Source organism: Hypanus sabinus, chromosome 24 (assembly GCF_030144855.1).
Source record: "Hypanus sabinus isolate sHypSab1 chromosome 24, sHypSab1.hap1, whole genome shotgun sequence".
In the NCBI taxonomy this organism is placed as follows: domain Eukaryota; kingdom Metazoa; phylum Chordata; class Chondrichthyes; order Myliobatiformes; family Dasyatidae; genus Hypanus; species Hypanus sabinus.
In genome coordinates this window covers 37,304,105-37,320,587 of record NC_082729.1, presented here as the reverse complement: position 1 = coordinate 37,320,587, position 16,483 = coordinate 37,304,105, and the positions used below count along the sequence as shown (strand labels likewise).

Genomic DNA, 16,483 nt, shown 5'->3' with positions numbered 1-16,483 from the left:
GAGGCTGGGCTTTAGGTAGATTAGGATGGGCTTGGACTTTACTCAATGGAACGTGGCAGACAGAGGAGTGATCTCTTACAGGCGTATAAAATCATGAGGGGCAGAGACACGGTGAGCATTTTTTTTGTTTTTTTAATATGGCTGGCGAACTGAAAATGAGAGGACATACACTCTGGCCACTTTATTAGGTACACCTGTACTCTTGCTCGTTAATGCAAATATCTAATCAGCCAATCATGTGGCAGTAAGGTAGTAACTCGATGCGTAAAAGCATACAGACATAGCTAAGAGGTTCAGTTGTTGTTCAGACCAAACATCCGAATGGGGAAGACATGTAATCTAAGTGACTTTGACCATGGAATGAATGCTAGCACTGGACAGGGTATCTCAGAAACTGCCGATCTCCTGGGATTTCACGCACAACAACCTCCAGGGTTTACAGTGAATGGAATGACATTTTTTTAAAAATCCAGCGAGCGGCAGTTTTGTAGGTGAAAATGCCTTGTTAATGACTGGTCAGAGGAGAATTGCCAGACTGGTTCAATCTGACAAGAAGTTATTTGAGTCTGTCATTAACTCAAATGGCATGTTACAACAGTGGTGTGCAGAAGAGCACCTCTGAATGCATGTGTCAAACCTTGAAATGGATGGGCTACAGCAGCATGTACCTAGTAAAGTGGTCACTGACTGTACCTCTTAGTCAGCACAGACACTTAGGGGCTGAAGACCGTATGACTCTATCACTAGAAATAAGTGGGTCACTTGTACTGTAAAGTATTGTGCTAACCACTTCTTCCCCTCTGCCCTCAGATTTCTGAATTGTCCGTGAACACCACCTCACTATTCCTTTCTTTCCACGCACTATTTTTGTAATTTATAATAATTTTATGTCTTTGTACAACTGCAAAAACAACAAATTCCACATCAACACATAATCACAAGATGTTGGAGGAACTCAGCAGGTCAGGCAATACCTAGTTTCGGGTTGAGACCCTTCATCAGGACTGGCTTTACAGTGGAGCAGTAAACTATAAATGCAATGGTAGCGCAGTGGTTAGCACAATGCTTTACAGTATATACCTATGGGTTCAATTCCCGCCACTGCCTGTAAGGAGTTTGTACGTTCTCACCGTGACTGCAGGGTTTCCTCCAGGTGCTCCAGTTTCCTCCCACAGTCCAAAGATGTACCAGTTAGTAGGTTACTTGGTCATTATAAATTGTCCTGTGATTAGGCTAGGGTTAAATTAGGGATTGGTTCCTAAGGTTGTCATAGTCAGCAGTGGTAGTGGGGACAAACTCCCACTACCTATAAAATGCCCCAAATGGTGTGCGACTCTAACAGCCTCTGACAACCAAGTCCAACTCTTGGCCTTCATGTGTGGCTCAGCTACTAGGCCCGGCGGAACTATTTCTATTGACAAGAGAAGGGGAAAAGGCGGGTCACAGGCACCTAAAAAACCAGTTGCTTTGAGTAGGTGGGGCTCGTCAGCCTTAAAACATGCTCAGGTATTTCCGACTGAGGATTGGGATACATTGTTTGTGAGGTATGACAGATAGTCTAAGAGAAACTACATCAGACTCCCCTCCTCTACCTGTTTCAACCTGCCTTTCACCTCCCCTCAGTCTCCCAGTTACTTCAGGCTCCTGTGACACCACTCTCCTTTTTATATCGGCCCTCTCTCCTCTCCACTCTCAGACCTGATGCAGGGTTGCAACCCAAAATGTTGACAGTTCCTTTTGCTCCTACAGATATTGCTTGAGTAAACTCCAAGGAAGAAATCTGGAGCCGGGGCCCCTGAGGCAGTTTGATGTTGTTTACAACTGCGCCCTAGGGAGAGCACAGTCCACCAGAGACACAAACCCATGAACCCCTGGGATTGACAACTGCCTACTACAAAATTGGGGGGATTGCTGGGTGGCATGGCTCGAAGGGCCAGAAGGGTCAATTCCACACCAGATGTTAATAAATAAAAAAACAGACGAGATATACAGCAGATGCTGGAAATCCACAACAACATGCACAATGCTGGAGGACCTCAGCATGTCAGGTGACATCTATAGATATGAATAAACAGTTGATGTTTCAGGCTGAGACTCTTCATCAGGACAATTCCATCTCATACATTAGTGACTGCAAATGATTCTGATTCTGAAATAGGCAAGGCGTAGAAAGATAGGCCCCAATGTGGGGAAACGGACGAAGGAGGATCATAGTCAGAATCAGATTTATTATCATTGACATACATCGTGAAACTTGTTGTTTTGTGACAGCAGTACAGTGCAAGGCATAAATACTGACTATAAATTACAATAAGAAATATATTTTAAAAATAAATAGTGCAAAAAGCAAGCAAATTTGTGATATCATGTTCACTATGACATGCTGTTCAGAAATCTGATGGCAGAGGGGGAGAAGCTGTTCCTAAAATGTTGAATGTGTATCTTCAGGCTCCTGTACCTCCTCCCTGATGGTACTAATGAGAAGAGGGCATGTCCTAGATGGTGAGAGTCCTTCATGGCAGATGCCATTTCTTGAGGCATCATAATTTAACGATGCCTTTGGCGAGGAGTCTAGTGCTGATGATGGAACTGGCGGAGTCTACGATCCTTTGCAGTTTTTATTCCAGTTGTCTGCATTGGTAGCTTCACACCAGGAGGTGATGTAGTAATGGAAAGAGGCCATGCCCTGGATGGTCTGAGCTTTGCCTGCGGCTCAGTGGGGCCTGGCAATGGGAGACCACCCCCCCACCTACCATCCCGGCATGCACTCACCTCGGCAGCACTGATGCGCTGTTTGGAAGGGTAGACCAGAAACCGCTTGAGGAGATCCAAAGCCTCGGGCGAGGTGTCCGGGACGATCTGCTCCAGTGGGATGGGCGGGTTCTCCTTGAAGGTGATCTTGTTGTAGTCCGGGAGTTCCGTGATTTCCTGCCAGGGTGGGAGGGGGGAGAGTAAAGAAGTCAGGGATGAGGGCAAGGGTCGCCCCTCTGGGAATGGTCACTGTATGAGGCCAGGGACTTGCTCGAGGCAAGGGAGGGAGCAGTGCAACTTCAGGAAGGGGAAGTTGGGAGAACACAGACCAGTCCTCATCAAGGGATCAGCAGCGGAAATGGTGAACAGCTTAAAGGAGCTACCCTGGACCCAAAATATTACAATGAACTCATGAGGGCAATAACTGTTCCTGAACCCGGTAGTGCTGGTCCCAAGGCTCCTGTACCTTCTTCCTAATGGCAGCAGTGAGAAGAGAGCCTGGTCTGGGAGGTGGGGGTTCCTTGATGATGGATCATACCATTTAATGGAGATAGACTCAATGGTGGGGAGGGCTTTTTCGTGATGGACTGGGCAATATCCACGACATTTTATAGGATTTTCCGTCCAAGGACATCAGTGTTTCTATACCAGACTGTGATGCAACCTGTCAATATGCTCTCCACCACACACTTACACACTTACAGAGGTGTGGTGTGTGTGTGTCAAAGTTTGAGGTTCATACCGAATCTCTGCAAACCGCTATGGATGTAGAGGCGATGCAGAGCTTTCTTTGTAATTGTCATTGCATACTGGGCCTACAACAGATCCTCTGAAATGATAACACCGAGGAACTTAAAAGTCACTGAGCCTTTCTGCCTCCAATCGCTCGACGGGGACAGATTCATGGACCTCCAGTTCCTCCTGCTGACATTGAGTGAAAGGTTGTTGTGGCACCACTCAGCCAGATTTTCAATCTCCATCTATGCCGATTTGTCACTACCCTTGATTCAGCCTACGACAGCGGTGTCAGCAAACCCTTTCATTCCCAGGATCATTTTTGTAAGCCTCCTCTGGACCCTCTCCAATGCCAGCACATCTTTTCTTAAATATTTTCCAAATATTTTTCAAATCTTTTCCAAAACTGCTCAGAATACTCCTAAATATAGTCAGTGTGGAGCAAGGATGACAGGGTAGTAAGATTAAACATTTTTACCAATGCCTTAGAAAGCCTCAGCATTACATCCTCGTTTGTACGATTTTTAGTCCTCTCAAAATAATGCTTCATTTATCTCAGGCAGTGTATTGGAACCTGGACATTATTATTATTGTCATAATTACTGAGACACTGTAAATGGCCAAGATTGTCTACATTCATGTTATTTATTTTCCCAATAACATTGTTATTAGCAATTTGAGTATGTTATAATATGCTTCATTGTAGGAATGATGTGGGAGCTTTAGAGAGGGTAGATAGGAGATTTACGAGGATGCTAACTGGATTACATGTTTTGAGAGGATAAACGTAAGAGATTCTGCAGATGCTGGAAATCCAGAGTAAAAATACACACAAAATGCTGGAGGAACTCAGCAGGTCGGGCAGTTTCTATGGAAATCAATAAACAATGGATGTTTCAAGCTGAGACCCTTTATCAGGGAGTGAGAATATGTGGATAGGTTAAGCGAGCTAGGGCTTTTCTCTTTGGAGTTAAGGAGGATGAGAGGTGACTTGATAGTTGAATAGGGTGCATAATACTTTTGCACAGTACTGTATTTGTCGAAGTGGAACAGAGAGTGAGTTTGTAAATCTGGTGGGAACAAAGGATGTTGGGGATGGGGAGGGTGGAGCACCATGGCAGAGAAGGAGTGCCAGGGCGGGGGTTGGTGCAGGTGCAAACACACCCAGCCCCGAGACCCAGGCAAAGTCATTTAAATCCAAACAATCAGTTTATTGATCATTGCAGAATGTCTCTCTGGGACTTCTCCTTTCCCCCTTTCCCTTCTCCTTGCACCCTTGCCCTTCTCAGTCCACAACAGAGACCCATATCAGAATCGGGTTTGTCATTACCCACATATGTCATGAAATATGTGTTTATTTTTGTGGTGACAGTACAGTGCAAACCATAAAATTATTCTAGTATTGTGCAGAAGTCTCAGACACCCTAGCTATACATACACACCTAAGACTTATGCACAGTACTGTATACCACATATTGAGCCTTTGGTCAAACCACACTTGGGAGTATTGTGAGTAATTTGGGGCCCCTTATTTAAGAAAGGTTGTGCTGGTGTTAGAGAGGGTCCAAAGGAGGTTCATGAGAACAATCCTGGGAATGAAATGGTTAACAAGTGAAGGGTATTTGAGGGCTCCAGGGCTACACTCACTGGAGTTTAGAAGAAATGGAGGGAGATTGCATAGAAACCTATCAAATATTCAATAGAGTGGACCTGAAGAGGATGTTTCCTATACTGGAGAAGTCTAGGACCAGAGAAGGACATCCCTTTAGAACAGAGATCAGGAGGAATTTCTTTAGTCAGAGGGTGGTGAATCTGTGGAATTCATTGTAACAGACAGCTGTAGAGGCCAAGCTATTGCGTACATTTAAAGCAGAAGTTGATAAGTTCTTGATCAGTGGTTGTGAAAAGACAGGAGAATGGGATTAAAAGGGCCATGGAGTCGCTCGAATAGCCTAAGTCTGTTTCTATGTCTTAGGGGCCAGAGAGGGGCTGAATGATAGGGAACAGGCCAGAAGTGCCAAGAAGGTACTTACCGGCCAGATCTGCTCGTTGGGGGTCCCCAGGACCCGCAGGACACAGCACAGTTGCTCAATGTCATTTTCCCCAGGGAAGAGTGGGGAATTGTTCAGGAGCTCTCCAAAGATGCAGCCCACAGCCCTACAGGAAGAGACCACACTGGGTTAACCGACAGCTAGGACCACTCCCCATTACTGGGACAGTTTCGACATCCTCTCAGAGCGGCATTCCTACGGTGTCAAGGGGCAAATGCACAAACTCCTTACAGGTGTTGGAGGAAATTGAATCCCGAGCTTACAAGCGGCACTGATCACCAGACTACCTCGCCATCCAATTTCAGCTGAGGAGTTTGTACGTTCTCCCCATGACCGCGTGGGTTTCCTCTGGGCACTCCGGTTAGGGTTAGTGAGTTATGGGCATGTTACGTTGGCGATAGAAGCGCGCCTGCCCCTTGCCCGGGTATATCCCACACTGTGTTGGTCGTTGATGCAAAACGATGTATTTCACCATATGTCTTGATGTACATGTGGAAAAATAAGGCTAATCACTATCGTTATTTAAATCCTTCCCCTGCAGAGCAAGCTTCACATCCTGCAGAGTGGCTCTTGATCCTAATGCACTAGGGAGAGAAACCCAGCTGCAATGCTCAAATGCAAAGGATGAGGGAATTGAGGAGCTGCTGTGAGGACGACTGATGACACCTGCGCAGAAGATATTGTTGGATTAGACTCCAGAGTTCCAACCTGGGGTCCACACTCCCCTTGCTTTACGGTATTGGTCCACAGATTAGACTGTATAGTAGTTATGTCCTTTGCAACTTAACTTTTATGCTTGCTTGTATTTTATATAACTAGTTATATACATGTAACTGTTTAGTATGATTCCTAGTGTTCATAGTATGTATATACAATTAGCCAATTTGCCCCTAGTGGATACAGTTCTTCGTATCATTTTGTATAGCATTATTTGAACAAGGGCTATCTCTAAATTTGAATGTCTGTTTATCTGGGTTATAAGAGCTGAACACCTTGGCCCATTTGTCTTTTCTTTTTTTGTTTGCCTTTTCTTTTCCTTCCCCAACTAAACCGGTTTCTCTCCATTCCCAGTTCTCTTTGGACTATTAGCAATAATAAAATGACCACGAAGCAAGCTTTACACCTACTTTTTGACTTCCAGAAGGACCTTGGATCAAAATCATCAGAGCTCGATAGTGATGGATGGTGGGGCAGGGCTTGAAGGGCTGAGTGTTCACCTCCTGCTTCCCATTTTATTTTTTGTGTGTGGGTGACATTCCGCCTGCCTTCCTAAATCCGGGGAAATCATTCCTTTGTGACAAGACTGCCTTTTTATATGCAGGCGGGCTGTTTCTGGTCCAGAATAGGACCAGTGTTGGGGAGGAAGAGCCTTTGGACCAGAACAGATCAGTTGTATGGGTGGGAGGGGCGAAGCAACGGTCAGTCTGACTGGCTCACAGACAATAGACAATAGGTGCAGAAGTAGACCATTCGGCCCTTTGAGCCTGCACCGCCATTTTGAGATCATGGCTGATCATCTACCATCAATACCCGGTTCATGCCTTGTCCCCAATTCCCTTGATTCCCCTATCCATAAGATACCTATCCAGCTCCTTTTTGAAAGCATCCAGAGAATTGGCCTCTACTGCCTTCCGAGGCAGTGCATTCCAGACCCCCACAACTCTCTGGGAGAAGAAGTTTTTCCTTAACTCTGTCCTAAATGACCTACCCCTTATTCTCCAACCATGCCCTCTGGTACTGGATGGATGGATGGATATCCCGGGTTTTCAGCTTGTAAACCACCCATGGGACACCCTCAACTATTTTCCTGCGTTTAACTGAGTGCTTCCCCTGTCCTGGAAGTGCAGGACAAGGTAGTGGGAGCTACTCTGTGTCTGACCCCAGGAATGTGCGATGGAAGATTGAAGATGGAGCCTCACTCTGTCTGACACTGGGAGTGTATGATGGGACAGTGTGGAGCGAGCATCACTCTGTGTCTGACCCCGGGAGTGTGTGATGGGACAGTGTAGAGCAAGCCTCACTCTGTGTCTGACCCCTCGCATGTAACCATAAAAGAACATAAACTTTATTTTTATGAGACAGTATTTGTTTCTCACCAAATATCCACGCCTTCATTGTATTTACGAGCTCCATACAACAGCTCTGGGGCTCTGTACCACCTGAAACACACAACAACCGACATAACATATTCAGTTGCAAACAAACACACAACAACCGACATAATGTACTCAGTTACAAACAAGAAAAACATCTGCAGATCCTGGAAATCCAAACACACACAAAATGCTGGAGGAATTCAGCAGGACAGGTAGCATCTAGAGAAGAGAGTAAAGAGTCGACGTCTTGGGCCAAGACACTTCAGCAGGACTGGAGTCGAAATTGTGACTGCACTCTTCCTCCAGCATTGTGTGCGTTGCTGACGTAACATATTGCAATTTAAATCAGAGACGAGGAGAGAGGTGAAAGTAGGTAGAGGGGTAAATTGGTTTATTATTGCCACATACACTAAGGTACAGTGTAAAACTTTGCTCTTGGATGCCATCCAGACAGATCATTTCATGGCATTAGTACACTGAGGTAGTTCAATTATGAAGTGATGAAATGCGGAAGAAAGTGTTACACTCAGAGAGAAAGTGCAGTCCACGCAGACAATACAGTGCAACAGCATCAAGAGGTAGACTGTGAGGTCAAGAGTCCATCTAATTGTACTTTTCTCATCAGGTAGAAGGTACAGGAGCCTCAGGACTCACACCACTAAGTTCAAGAACAGTTACTACCCCTCAACAGGAAGCTCTTGAACAAAAAGGGGATAACACCCATTTAAGGACTCTTCTATTATATTTCACAATAGTTATTTATTGCTATTTATTTATTATCTGCAGTTGCACAGTTTGTTTACAGTTTACAGATCTGGTTTATAGTTACTGTTCTACAGATTTGCTAAGTATGCCCGCAGGAAAAGAATCTCAGGGTGGCGATGTGTATATACTCTGATAATAAATTTTACTTCGAACGTTTTTAGGGGAGTCTTACAACAGGGGGCTATACGCTGTCCCTGAGCCTGGTGGGACGAGCTTTCAGGCACTTTCCAGCATCTGTATTTCATTCAGAGTTTGAGGAGGCTTGTTCTGTCAGTGAAGACTGGCAACTATCTACAGATGTCCAGTGGAGAGCATTCTGACAGGCTGCACCATCTTCTGTACACAGGGTGCAATGCGCAAGATTGCAAGAGGTTGCAAACTCGGCTAGCTCCACCACAGGCACAAACCACCCCACCATCAAGGACACCTTCCAAAGGCGATGCCTCAAGAAGGTAGCGTCCATCACCAAGGACCCTTCCCATGCCCTCCTCTCGTTAGAACCATTGAGGAGGAGGTACAGGAGGCTGAAGACCCACACTGAACAATCAAACAGCTTCTTCCCTGCCATCAGATTTCTGAACGGTTCATGAAGTTGTGAACATTATTCATCTATTTTTGTTACATAACAGTGATTTTTATGCTTTAACATCACACTTCACAGTTCTGAACTTCCTACCTGATGGGAGAGGATGTTCGGGGTGGGTGGAGAGGGGCTGTCTTTGGTTAACTTAGCTGCTTTGCTGAGGCAGAGAGAAGTGTAGACGGAGTCAATGGTGGGGAGGCTGGTTTCCATGATACGCTGAGTCGAGTCCACAACTCTCTGCAGTTTCCTTCAGTCATGGGCAGAGCCATTGATGTACTGAGCCATGATGCACCTTTCTGCGGTGCATCAATAAAAACTGGTGACAGCCAATGGGGACGTGCCAAATTTCTTTAGCCTCCTGGACTGTTCAATGTTCTAGTAAGTGTAGTACAGGTAAACAACATGGTGCAAGATCACAAGGTAGATTGGGAAGAGCTGGAAAGGATGGTGCCAGAGGTTTTCTTCCTGAAACAGCTTATTCTCTTTTTTCACGTCTCTCTTTTCTTTTCAAGGTGGCTGGGGTCCTGTCAGAGTCCGTGATCTACAACTGCCGCTCAAACTATGGTTCTCCACGGGCAGCGGGTTCTTATTATTCGGACTCGCTGTGTGGCCTAGTGTCTCGATATCTCCAGATCCAGCCTGGAAGACGCGCACCTTCGGGGTGTGGACCTGTCACAACGTGTGCTGCTGTTGGAAGAAGGCCCCTAAATTCAAGTGATCCTCTGCCCATCCCTGAGTCAGGTGACTCGGAGAAGCGACGTGGCAGATTGTAACATCATAACAGCAAGCTGCAGGTCTCCCGTTCTGGGGTTCTGACGTTTCTGTCATTGATTCTTTAGGGGGTTTTCACATCGTGGCTGTCTGTGAAGACTAAGAATTCCAGGTTGTATATTGTATACATTCACTCATACTACATTGGACCATAATGAGGTCAAGAGTCCAACTTATCATACTCGTTATGTGCCCTGTCCTATGACGAGGACGATCATGGTCTTTCCACGACCGTGATTATACTTGGCAAATTTTTCTACAGAAGTGGTTTGCCGTTGTCTTCTTCTGAGGCAGTGTCTTTCCAAGACAGGTGACTCCAGCCATTATCAATACCCTTCAGTGGAGACAGGATAGAAGCTGTCCCTGACCCTAGTGGTTAGTCTGTCTCTCCTGCCTAATGGTAGATAGGAGAAGAGAGACGGCCTGGGATGGGCGGAGTGTTGACCTAATGGCTGCTTTACTGAGGCAGTGGGAAGGGGGTGCATGGTCTGCAGAGGTGATTGACCCCTCCCCCACCTGACTCACCGGGTGGCCACCTGGTGACTGTAGAGCCGGCCGCCCTCATTGGAGAAGACCCGTGCCAGGCCAAAATCGGCAATTTTCAAGTGTCCCGTCGAGCTGATGAGCAGGTTAGCCGGCTTCAGGTCCTGTGTGGAGTTGGGAGGGACAGACTTTGTGTGAGACAAGCTCAGGCAGGCTCCCGGCTAATTAACTTAACAAATTCTGTTCTAACAGAAATAAACAATCTGGATTTTGAGCAGCGCTCTTAACATAGTTGATAGTAAACTTCCCAGGCATTGAAAGGGTCCAGAGGAGGTGCAAGAGAATGATTCAGGGAATGAAAGGGTTAATGTACTGTACGAAGAGCGTTTGATGGGCCTGTATTCAATGGAGTTTAGAAGAATGGGAGAGCGTCTCATTGAAATCTCTCGAATACTGAAAGGGTTAGATAGAGTGGACGTGGGGCAGCCTCAGAATAAGGGAAATGTCCATTTAGAAAAGAGAGGAGGAGGAATTCTTTAACCAAAGAGTAGCGAGTCTGTAGAATTCCGCAGCTGGCTGTAGAGGCCAAATCATTGGTCATAAAGCGGAGGTTGACAAGTTCAGGGTGTCAAAGGTCATGGGGTGAAGATAGGAAAATGGAATTGAGTGGGAAAATAAATCAGCCATGAGACGAATGGCCTGATTCTGCTCCTCTGTCTTATGGTCTTAACATGAGCTGTCCTCCCCGCAGACTGACGTTCCCTCCCTTTGGTTTGGTGCTCCCACATCACCGTCGCCCCCCAGGCTGACTTGTGCTCCCCCTTTGCTGCCTCTCCCATGGCACTCCCTCCTCAGTTCACCTGTTGCACTGTGGAACATTGTTCGAACACAGAGGGGTGAGCTGGGGTGCTGATAGAGGCATCGAGACGTGGGCATCGCAGTCTCATTCTACAGAGAGGCCACAACCCAGCCAGGAGGCTCACACCCCCAGACTGGTCCAATGCCAGTTGCGAGGGGGTATGAAGTCTGGGCAAGGACTTCCCCCGACCCTTCGGATATTAAACCGGGGGTGACCACAAACCCATTAATGTGCTGACTCCACTCCACCCCTCGGGACGACCTTCAGTTAGCCCCGAACTTGAAGGATGACCCTGTCCAGGTGCAGAGCCGCAGGAGGGAGCTGCGGGGGCTCTCACCCTGTGCATGATGGAGTTCTGGTGACAGAAGGCCACTCCTTTCAGCAGCATCATCGTGTAACCTTTGACCTGGGACTCAGTCAGGGGCCGGTCGGAGTTTCGGATCACTTCGGACAGGTCGGACAGCATGTACTCGAAGACCAGAACAAAGCCCGTCCCATGTGGGAACACATCCTTCAGCTTCACCACCTGTGAGAGATAAGAGACAGAGATTACAAGGAGACTTCTAGGGAACACACATCAGACCTCATCGAGGGGTCAGCAGTGGAACTGTGAGCAGCTTCAAGATCCTGGGCATAACAGATCACTGCAATTACAAAGAGGGCATGCCAGAGGTTAGATTTCATCAGAGACTCAGCAACGTTCTACAGATGAACCATGCAGAGCAATCTGACTGGCCGCATCACCGTCTGGTATGGAGGGGCCCCTGCACAGGATCGTTAAAAGCAGCAGAGAGTCATGAACTCAGTCGTGGGCACCAGCCTCCCCAGCGCCCAGGGCATCCTCCATTGGCGATGCCTCAAAAAGGTGGCATCCATCATTAAGGAACAGGACATGCCTTGCTGTCACTACTACCACCAGAGAGGAGGCAGAGGAGCTTGAGGAGAGACACTCACCGTTTTAGGAGCAGCTTCTTCCTCTCCTCCATCAAATTTCTGAACAAAGAACCAACCCATGAACACTACCTCACTATTTTTGGCTCCCTTTTTGCAATACTTTATTTTTATATACTTCTTATTGTGATTCACAGGCAGTCCCCGAGTTACGAACGTCCAACTTACGGACAACTCGTACTTACAAACCGAGGAAGGAGAATGCTGTCCGCCATTTTCAGTCGTTGCCGTTACACTCTGTTGAGCATTTAACTTTGCAGTTGTCTTAAATTTTTCTTCGTAAGATTGACCCTGACCCCCTCCCCCCCCATTCCGGTGGTGCAGTGAGATCAGCGCCGGGCTCGAGAACGGAGGTTTCCGTGTTTGATCCAGTGACAGACCACTCCCATGCCGGGTTGATGTCGATCCAGTGACTCCCGTACCACCCGTGCCAGGTTGATGTCAAGCTCGCAACTCAACCTCGTTAAAAAAAAACACTGCCACCTCCAGTTTAAATTCCCACGCGGAATATTGTGGAGGATCAAACACCCAAACCCAGCACAGCCCCCACTTATCCCACTTAACCTGTCTCAGTGCAGTGGTCCTTAGGACCCAGCGGACCTCGGGAGCCGGCACAACTCAGGACCTGCCACTCACAGTGTTTCTGTTCCATTGACGGGAAGCACGAAAACAAAGTGGAGATAATAAAGCGATTGGAAAGAGGTGAACGCCACCGGTCATTGGAAAAGCGTTAGGGTACAGATGGTCAACGATCGGAACAATTTTAAAAGATAACGGATAAAGTGAGAATAATGGAGCATGTGAAAGGCCCTGCCCCAATGAAAGCTACAACTATTACTAAGCAACGCAGTGGTTTAATTATTGGAATACATGCTTTTCTTAAGTGTTTTATATGCATAGAAAGGTAAAATATATACTATATACTAAGACAAACGCGTGACTAACTGACGCTAAATAATACTGGATGTACTTGTTCCGACTTACGTACAAATCCGACTTAAAGACGGACTCAGGAACGGAACTCGAACGTAACCCGGGGACTGCTTGTATAGTAACTTTGTATGCATTACACTGTACTGCTGCCACAAGACAACAAATACCACAACTTATGTCAGTGGTAATAACCTGATTTAAATGGGGAGTCTCGGCCCAGAACATCGACTGTACTTTCCATAGATGCTGCCTGACCTGCTGAGTTCCTCCAGCACTTTGTATATGTTACTGTTTCTGAGATTCCTCAGAGTCTTCCTAAAGAGCTTAATGAACAACTTCGAACATAGAACACAGGAGGGTACAGCACTGGATGTTTCCTCCTGCCTGCCTCGAATCCCTTTGTCTGTTCTCCTGCTCCCTCGCACTCTCCTCGTTAACCTCTTAGCCCAATGACTTTATCCACAGCTTACCCCTACAGTAACCCCAGTGATGGAGATTCACTTTGTCTGATATTGCCCTCGCAGCTGGTTGTAGATGGATTCTCATTAACAGGGTAATGCCATTCCAATGCCAGCGACCCGGGTTCAATTCCTGTCTGTGAGGAGTCTGCATATTCTCCATGGTCTCCTCCCTACTCCAAAGACGTGTGGGTTAGTAGGTCACATGGGTCTGATGGGGCAGTGAGGGATTGTTGCCCTGGAAGGCCCTGTTACCGTGCTGTCTCTCTATAAATAAAACACATTATTGAGAAGCAACAGGCAGAAGGGTTATTACACAGAACAGGACAGGACATTGATTACAATGTTGTGCAGACCTTGATATCAATTTGCACAAAAGGTCCTCCTCCTGTGTATCACCCATTTCCCTCAATCCCCTCCATATTCAGGTGACTATCTTTAAACTCCAACTGCCTGCTTCCACTCGCTTGGTAGCCCACTTCAGGTACCTCGGCGTTAAAAAAAATTGTCCTTCACAGTGCCTCTAACCTTAAAATCGTATCTTCTGGTGGTTGGCACTTCTACTGTGGGGAAAAGATTCTGATAGTATGAATCGATGCATCAGATAATTTCAAAAGGCTCATCAGAGTGGAGGGGTCTCCCTTCAGAGTGGAGGGTGGGGTTGCAGAGACGGGGTGGGTTGTAGGGAGCATGAGGGATTACAGAGATGGGCAAGGTGTGCAGGAGACTGAGGTTCACAGAGACAGGGAGGGGTATAGGGGAGCAGAAGGAATTACAAAGAGGGGGAGGCGTCACAGACCTGCATCATCGTCTTGCAAGGCACCTAACCCTACAAAGGATCGTTCATCAGGGTCGCTCTTCCACCCATCTGAGACACTTATCAGGAGCACTGCCTACGCAGGGCCCTCAGCATTGTTGGGGATCCCTCTCATCCGTCCAATAATTTCTTTGAACCCCTACCATTAGGGCAGGTGGTATTAGGACAAGGAAAGTTAGGGTGGGATTTACCAGGCTGTGAGGCTACTCAACCCCATGACACCACCCAGGTCTTGTCGTGTATGCAGCGCCAGTCACGAAGGGCCGAATGGTCTACTTCTGCACCTATTGTCTATTGTTATACTGTTTACTTTTCAACTTGTGTCACAAACACACCTTATGCTGTCAATCTTCTGGAATATAATTCATAGTTTGTTAATTTATTTGTGCTAATGTTACTTTCGGGTGTCGGGGTGGAGATACAACTCCACCAAAGGCGGTGTAAGACACTCCTTTCCTCCCCTAGTCTACAGGTCACCCCTGGGCAAGGTGAAGCACTTGCTTAGTCCCCCGACCATAGCAGCAGATGGTCGTATGAGCAGCCGGTGCATAACACAAGTCCCACTTATGCAACTACTGACGCCAGGCAGACAATCTCTGAAGACTACCGATAATGGCGGGGGTCACTCGTCTTGTAAAGACTCTGCCCAGAAGAAGGCAGAAAAATTGCCAAGAACAGTCATGGCCATGGAAAGACCATGTTCACCCACGTCATACGACAAAGCACATGACGAACAAACGTATATTAATTTATGTGTTATGGGTGTGTTATATGTACTGTGTTGTGCATTTTGGTCCGGAGGAATGTTTCTCTTTGATGGTCTACAGTTGATTGACAATAATTGAAGTTGAAAACCCACTCACATACTGATTGTCTTCAATCTCCTGCACGGCCTTGATCTCCCTCAGGGCCTGGTTAGGGATGCCGTCCTCCAGCTTACGCAGGGCTACTTTCTTTAATGCAACCGTCTCTCCCGTCTGGAATGGCAAGGAGAAAGGACAGGGGTCAGGGGTCGGTGCCAGGGTCTGGGCAAGGAACCGCCGACACCTCTGCCTCTGTTCAAGGAGGGTGCCACCCTGCCCCCGGGAGTGGAGGGGGGCACTGAGAGATCTCCATACCACTGGGGTTCAGGATGTCAAGAGAGCTTCTGTTTTCTGGATAGTCCCTGGGAGTGGGGGGTTCAGGGGTGAGGGGTCTGGCAGTGGGCTGCGGACTGAGAAGTGAGGCAATGGAGCATGGGCAGCCTGAGGTGAAGCAGTGGGGGTGGGGGACAGTGGGCAGCGTGAGGTGGTGGGTGACCCAAGGTAAGGGTGGATAATAGTGGGAAAGTAAGTGGCCAAAGGAGGGATGAGGGGAAGAGGGTGAATGGTGAGTTGCCTGCAATGAGGGAGGGAGAAGAGGGTGGCAAACTAAGCTGAGTGGGTGGATAGTGGGCAGCCAAAGGAGGGGTGGGGGAAGAGGGTAAATGGTGCGTAGCCTGAGGTGGGTGGAGTGGCCCTGAGGCGAAGAGTTGGCGGATTGGAGGAAAGGAGTGGGCAGGTGGACAGCCTGAAGCGGAGGGAGAGGGACGGCTGGAAGAGAGTGACCTGAGCCCTCCTCCCTCTTCCCTCACCTCGACGTGCTTGGCCTTAAAGACGATGCCGTGCGCTCCCTCCCCGATCCGCCCCAGGATGCTGTACTGCTCCATCGCCCCGAAGCCTGAGTTGACAGGCCATGGGGCGTCATGGCAACGGAAGCAGCGGGCGGGACGCCGTGACGTCGGCGAGCATTGACGACGACGCCGATTGCCCGCTGCACGTCATGACGTCACCCTGCAAAGCCGATCGTTTCTTGAGAGTCTGAAGCCCACAGTTTCTTTAAACTTTTATAATTTATGTTTGAAGATCAAATTCAGGGTTTTTGTCACCTGACTGTACATATATAACAAAACAAATTAAAGTTCCTTCAGACTACAAAATATTTCCACAAATAAGTTTAAAAATATAGCTGGTGCTATATTCTATATGTCAGCTCCAAAGCCGCATTTCAAGTCAAGTCAAGTCAAGTCACTTTTATTGTCATTTCGACCATAACTGCTGGTACAGTCCATAGTAAAAATGAGACGACGTTTTTCAGGACCATGGTGTTACATGACACTGTACAAAAACTAGACTGAACTACGTAAAAAACAACACAGAGACTACACTAGACTACAGACCTACACTGGACTGCATAAAGCACCCAAAAACAG

General features: G+C 47.4%; 1 protein-coding gene across 4 annotated transcripts in view; it reads right to left on the bottom strand.

The window, feature by feature from the left end:
* Nucleotides 1–15,955, bottom strand: part of cdk20 (cyclin dependent kinase 20) — a 61,905-nt gene extending 45,950 nt beyond the window's left edge. For all 4 annotated transcript variants that reach the window (XR_009507840.1, XM_059949651.1, XM_059949649.1 and 1 more), the window contains exons 1-7: nt 15,866–15,955; nt 15,117–15,230; nt 11,432–11,620; nt 10,278–10,399; nt 7,634–7,696; nt 5,520–5,643; nt 2,773–2,928 (exon numbers count right to left, since the gene is read on the bottom strand). Coding sequence is in view for 3 of the 4 variants with exons in the window: in XM_059949651.1 (XP_059805634.1) it covers nt 2,773–2,928; nt 5,520–5,643; nt 7,634–7,696; nt 10,278–10,399; nt 11,432–11,620; nt 15,117–15,230; nt 15,866–15,940 (843 nt within the window). In the remaining variant the exon portion in view is untranslated. The remainder of the gene's footprint in view (nt 1–2,772; nt 2,929–5,519; nt 5,644–7,633; nt 7,697–10,277; nt 10,400–11,431; nt 11,621–15,116; nt 15,231–15,865) is intronic.
* Between the last annotated feature and the right edge of the window lie 528 nt (nt 15,956–16,483).